We start from the raw sequence: 6,566 nt of genomic DNA on the forward strand, positions 1-6,566 counted from the left end.
GCAAAGATGAGTTTACACCATTCACTGCAGTGCACATTTAATCAGAATCTTCAAGTAATTTCCTTGTAACACTTCAGAATCCAGTTGCAACACCAAAGACCTGCAATTTTCTTTACCTGACTGCAGCCCAACGGGTTGACTTGAAGTATTGATCGTTAGCAACAACACAGGAAAAAATGCTCATGCAAACATCTTGGCGTAAATCTTCTTTTCCTTCTCCTTCTCCTCCTGAATTTTGAGCTGGACTCTCTTCATTTCGTTGACGATCGCTGTCAACAGGAAAATGTTTTTGGGTCAGATGCTGTATTCTACAAACTTTACTGCATCTAGTTATTCTCAGTTCCTTAACAAGTGGAGCAGCACTTTCAATTATCTAGTCTGCTGGTGGTAGATAAAGGTGTCCTAATGTGCTCATTCTTCTTTATCAAACTGCTATTTTTTGAGTGCCAGTAGAATCTGTGTGGCTGTGCCTAATTTTTTCCATTAGTCACACTACCTAGATTTCCAAAAACGACCGAAACTTTCTTCATTCTTCTCACCCAGTTACATCAGATTTCATTTCACGGTGGCAGAATCAAGTTTGTGGCAACTATCCAAACGGTTTCACAGGCTATGAAAGACACCACACTGATCAAGCAGTCAGCTACCTGACGGGAGGATTCCTTCTTTATGTGCCTGCCATTAGGAGGTCCAAAATGTTGAAATGATTCGGTCAACTGGACACGGCGCTTTTCCTCCGCACCCAAGTGAATTCCAGTTACTCATCGTGCTCCTGCAGGCCTGAGTGCCAATGATGCATTTTCCATCACCAGCTGGTGATTTACATCAAGTACCAATCGCACCAAAAAGTGTTTGCAGAACTGCCTCAGACACATTCCCTCATTACCATCAAACATGTGGGGCTGATATGAATTATTGACGGTGAGGCCGAACATCATTAGCCTGAATGGTGGAGGCAGTGTCACGGCAGCAGAAATAGAAGCAGCAGGACACGTGCCAGAGTGCTCTCAGCTGTCATTCAGCTGAAGAGACTGCACTTAGATATCAACCCTGTCTTCTCAGCACATGTTCAGTCTAGCTGGGTTTGGCTTTATCACCAAAACATCTAATATGTCCACTCTGATGGAAACGTTCCTCCTCCTATCGGTCACAGCCAAAGGAATCTCAACGTCCTCTCTCCGCGACATCCAGCTCGAGATTTTCCTTCACCCCTCCCTGCTCTCGCAACATCATCTGCAGATGTCCTAGTCTGTGGAGATTTCTGTCGGACCTCGTCTGTCCATCACCAGAGCAAACGAGCAGGGACTCGGCACCGATCCTTGGTGCAGTCCCGCCTAAGCCTTCGTACAAAGCAAGCTGCCACCACATTCTCAGAGATCTGAATCATGAATACTAATACTGGGACTGAGTTTTGTCCCTAAAAATGCAGTAAAGTTTAAAGTGTGGGCCTGCATGGCAATTTCTGATACACTATTATGTAAGATGGCCGATGGAGGGGATTTTATTTCAAATTTCGTTACACAAAAGGCAAATTCCCCACCTTTGTCTTCAGGCGTTATTTCTTGTGCTTTCTTCAGGTCAAACTGAAATGAGACGACACAGGAAAAAACCAGTCAAACTAATATTTGATAATGATGCAAACATGAACACGTCACCATGGCACAGATACAGTTACTTTGACTTCCAGGATATTCCGTATGTTATTCAGCCTTCCAAGTAAATGACAGCCTGCTAATGAGGCAGGAAAGCCTGCTGAAATTCAGCTGTATAGATGATCAATATTTCTCTTTAGGCTGAGAGATGCTTGTGCAGATGTTACCAAGGCTTTGCTGTATTCCTTCAAGCCCTGCCAAGCCTGGGCCCTTCGGAAAAGCGCCTTGGTGTTGGTTTCATTGAGCTCAAGAGCCTGTATGACAAGACACAAGATACATTTAATTAACGTTCTTAAGAATAATATTTCTAGTGTGCGTTTTTTTAGCTAGACTTTTGCTCACTTTGTTCTGTCACTAAACTATTATTTTGCTGTCCACACCACTATATTTATTTCATTACTGACAGTTGGGGGCAGCTAAACGATTCAAAATGAGTTTCCGGGAAATAAAAGTCCCAGATAATGAAAGAAAGAAAAAAAGAACCCTGTGTGTGTCTACTGTAAACTTCAATGGCAGCATTCATGGAGAGATTCTGCAGACTTGCCTGGTTGCAGCTGTCCAGAGCCTCCTGCCACAGCTGCAGCTTCAGGTGACACGCCGCTGTGTTGAGGTAGCAGCTGAGGGCTGTGGGCTCCAGCTTCTGCTGCAGCTTCTCCACCTCCTCCTCCTCCTCCAGCTGATCTCTGCTGGCCTCCAAGTACCTGCGGGGGTGAAAGGCTTACTCTACTGCCTGGATTGGACGGAACACCATGGCTGGAAATTGGAACGCTCATGGAAGTGATAAAGGTCAGTCCAGAGTGAGGCTTATAAAAACCTACTATTATATGCAGCCATCGCCAAGGCAACCAACCTGGAATACTCTCATGTAATGCGTGATAGTGTTTCCCTAATAAATTATCATTATGTTTTGTGTATATTTCCAGTAAAGAACGTTCAACCTGCTAGCAGAGCTACGTCTCTTGAGGTAAAAATGACAAGATTCCAGTAGAAATCAATATGTCAAAGTAAACCTTTAAAAAAAGTAGCTGTACATTGTTTTAAGAGAGATAGAAAAGTCATTATTTCTGTTACTAACCACAAGTACAGACACCACATGAGAAATAAAGTTGGTATCAATAATGGACAGAGAGGTCTCTTACCTGAGAGCTTTGTTATATTTACTGACTGCACCTTTCCAGTCTTGACTCTTAAAAAGTTTATTTCCAATATTTTTCACTTCCTCAGCGACAGATAGCACTTGATCAACCTTAAAGCAGAGAGAGGACAATCAGGGCAAAATCCAGGTCAAACAAATCTGTTTCTTTCCTTCAAATTTGGCATTGAACAAGCTCAAATATAAGGATAATAAAGCATTCTCTGTTTAGTCCAGAGAGCTGTTGGGTTGAAGTTTTACAAGTGTTTGCTATGCTGAGCAGGTCCCGAATTTACCCTGGTAAGTGGGATAAAGATGAAAATCATCAGACGACCAATGGGCACGTTTCCCAAAAACCTCAAGCGGTCCGACCGGGGTCATGAGACCCGCGGAGCAGTCTGAAGATCCTTGAAGATCAAAGATTTCACAGCGACTTACATCTTTCAAGTCGATGTCAGAGTCCTCTGGGTAGTCTGGATGAGCGTCCCCGGACCCATCACTTGGTGCACTGCCCCAGCTGTCCCCGTCCTTATGCTCACCACAGTCGGCTATGGCACAAGGCTGCGGAGGAAGATGACATTTATAGCACAGACGCGTGCATGCAGGTCAGGATGTTTGCCCACTTACTTTATTATGTTACATAAAAGGCTTTCAAGCAGAAACACAGTGATTGTCTTCATAATTATCAACCATTTTATAGAGCAGAATTATTTGATTATACTCTATATTATTACTAAGATGGAACTGTTTTACTGACAGGGACAAGCCATGAAAACCTTTTACTGCAGTTGATGCAATGTGTACGTATGCATGCTGCACCACAACGATGATTAAACAGGAATCATAAAATCTGCTGTTATTTTTGGAAATAATAGAGAAAAACAAATTGGAAAAAAAACAAAAACTACCTTAACAGGCGCGTCCTCCTTCGTTTCAATAGACTCCAGCATATTGACAACTCCCAACCCTTTCAACACTTGTCCGAAAACGACGTGTTTGCCATCCAAATGTGGTGTGGGGACAGTTGTGATGAAGAACTGGGAGCCATTAGTGTTGGGTCCAGCGTTGGCCATGCTGAGCAAGCCCACCTTGTCATGCTAAAAGGAAAAGGAGATGAATTACTGTCCCACAGGCAAAAACAGTTGAGAAAAAGAGAGAAAACTAAGTGAAAGTGGACAGATAAGAATGCAGAAAAAAGGTAAGATGGCAATCCAAAACAGAAAATTGTAAAAAAAAATTATAATAATAATACAAAAATTGAAAATATTTTACCATGTAGTGGAAATTTTCATCTTCAAATTTCTCTCCGTAGATGCTCTCGCCACCAGTGCCATTGTGATTGGAAAAGTCACCCCCTTGAATCATGAACTTCTTGATGACTGCCAAAAATAACATTTCAGATAAATCACTTTGGAAGGCAATCATGTGTTGGTCCTTATTCAAACAGTAGCTACTGTAGGAAATATTACCTAGAAGTCAATGTTAGATGTATGTGCCAGTGCAACATAGCAATTTCAGCCAAATTTCCAGTCACAACATTACTAAACGTAAGAATAATTCTACACAACCCATAACGTTGAATACATGTATGAATAAACATGAATGGCCACATACTTCTATGGAAAGGGCATCCTTTGAAGTGCAGTGGCTTTCCAGTTGATTTGCCAGTGCCCTTCTCACCAGTGCAGAGTGCCCGGAAATTTTCCGCAGTTTTTGGGGCGACATCAGCAAACAGCTCCAGAACTAATCTTCCAGCTGTGGGCATGGGACAAAGTGTCAATCTGTGGTTTAGTCTTGGATTAGATTACTTACCCAACCTTGCAAAATGCCCCTTTCAAACGCATATCTAGTGGTGCACGTTATTGAGACATGCCATTTTTAACAATAAAGTGTATTAATATGCCTACTTTACCACATTTGGCCCTCCATACAATTGCATGAGCTAACAACAATGCAAATAATTATCTATGAGCAATTTCACAGATCTATGGCAACAGCATGGTTGTCATGCCACCATCCCACATGTGACTTCTCACAGAACAAAGCAAGCAATCTAAATCAAGTTTTCTATTTAAAACTAGCTATATTTGTTCATTACATTGCGCTGGAGAATTCTGATTTTAAAACTGGCTTACTGAAAGAGGAAATGTTTGAGGAGCAAACTAATGTTTCTAGAAGTCACCAGAGGTAGCCATTTGTCTGCTAAGCTAACACGGCCCCAAAAGTGTGAACTAATATTGCATTTTTTGAAAAAAAGCAGACCTCTTTCGCCACCAATGTCTACGTCGAGGAAAACGCGGGGATTTTCGGGGTTTGTAGGCTTTTCGGACGGTGTTGGGTGAGACATTTTCTTCTGAGAAAAGGGTAATTAGAAGCACTTCTCTTGGCTAATGCTGCTATCTGAAGCCGGTGCACCGAGGCTGTGAATAAAATCCGATCGTTTCCGTTTGGGGATTTCAAAATAAAACTCTTCGCGTTTAATTTCAAAATAAATTGGTACAATCAATATTTCAATAATAAATGATCAGCTAAAGGTCTATGTTCTACGCGTTTAAAATTTAAATAAATGACAAAATTATTTACAAAAGGTTGTCAATAATGGTAATAATAATAATAATAAATCTGTTTTGGGCCTCAGGTAAAACAAATGTATTTTGTCTGAAAGATCCTCATGATTAAACATAAACAAACATGCATTGGAGAAGGCTGTCATTGTCTGCACTGGCAGTTTTTTCTACACCCCCCATTTTCTTAGCTGAATCCAAGTCCTCTGTGGCTGTTCAGACATGAAATATTTGGTCTGACAAGCACAAGCATTCTTTAAGCCTGTCAAAGCTTTCCAATGATACCAACAAATTGCAGGTGACCTCTGGAAATGGGTGTTTTTGTGGCTGGAAATGGTGGCGTTTGATTTGGTGTACAGTCGAAACAACAGTCATAATTGTGGATGATTGAAAGTGCTGCAGGGACAGATTACTGGGAGCTTTCTAATACAGAGAGGCTACATCCAGGACTCAGGAGAGAAGATGGAAGGCTGATACACAATGGCAGTTATTTTTGGAGACAATCTTCAATCTGAGTGCCCACTGGCCCACTTTATTTTTTTTATTTTTTTTTAAGTGGTTGTGAAACCTTCAGAGGCCACATTTATGTGCATTTTAAATCCAACAACCTCCTGTGAAAAGAGGTTTATGGAGTACTTAAAGTGTTCAGAATTATAAAATAGACTGCTATAGAGTGGCCAAAGGGATGTGCATGTGATGCAGTCAGGAATTTCTGTAAAAAGCGATACATATAAATATATATTTTATATTATATATCTTTGTACATTTACAAGAGCAAACATTTTGACACCCTTGACTTTTAGAGCACAAGCGTTCACCTATAAGCAGCCTTTTGTATGGTTTAAGAGATCTACATTGCTGATGCCCCCATTCTGCTGAGCACAATCAACAAAAGTGGATGAAGTGAGTGGGCAAAATCGATTTCAATCCTCTTTTTTGGATAGCAAATTTTAACCCACACCTGGGTGTTGGTCAGAATCAAAAGGTCCTCTCATTTCTTGTTGTTCAAAAGCAGGTCAGTTATTGTCAGTTCTTATCTTTTCCCTGCGGAACAAAAAGTTGTGCCTTTTTAGGGTTTTTATTTGTTTTATGAGTTAAAGATTTGTTTCTTTTGATTTCTTTTTCCTGCCATTTCCCTCCCTGGATGCACTGAGGCGACTCCATGAGGTTTTGAAGCAGAGAGTCCCAAAAAGGTTATTTAAAAATGATAAAAATGGG

General features: G+C 41.1%; 1 protein-coding gene across 1 annotated transcript; it reads right to left on the reverse strand.

Annotated features, from left to right (window-relative positions):
* Positions 1–20: 20 nt before the first annotated feature.
* ppid (peptidylprolyl isomerase D) lies at positions 21–5,228 on the reverse strand. The gene is made up of 10 exons (XM_003970587.3): positions 5,047–5,228; positions 4,399–4,539; positions 4,057–4,163; positions 3,693–3,881; positions 3,223–3,345; positions 2,792–2,898; positions 2,197–2,353; positions 1,820–1,906; positions 1,541–1,583; positions 21–269 (listed from the first exon to the last, which is right to left on the reverse strand). Exons 1-10 carry the CDS (start codon positions 5,129–5,131, stop codon positions 181–183), a joined length of 1,128 nt encoding a protein of 375 aa, XP_003970636.1. The 5' UTR covers positions 5,132–5,228; the 3' UTR covers positions 21–180.
* Between the last annotated feature and the right edge of the window lie 1,338 nt (positions 5,229–6,566).

This window comes from Takifugu rubripes, chromosome 14, assembly GCF_901000725.2.
Source record: "Takifugu rubripes chromosome 14, fTakRub1.2, whole genome shotgun sequence".
NCBI lineage: Eukaryota > Metazoa > Chordata > Actinopteri > Tetraodontiformes > Tetraodontidae > Takifugu > Takifugu rubripes.

Bases quoted from the DNA above. Each gene is read 5' to 3' on its own strand.
- ppid (XM_003970587.3), bottom strand. From the start codon at position 5,131: ATGTCTCACCCAACACCGTCCGAAAAGCCTACAAACCCCGAAAATCCC. The intron at 2,899-3,222 runs GTAAGTCGCTGT...CTCTGCTTTAAG, and splicing joins CTGACATCGACTTGAAAGAT to GTTGATCAAGTGCTATCTGT. The intron at 1,584-1,819 runs GTAACATCTGCA...GTCTCATTTCAG, and splicing joins AGGAATACAGCAAAGCCTTG to TTTGACCTGAAGAAAGCACA.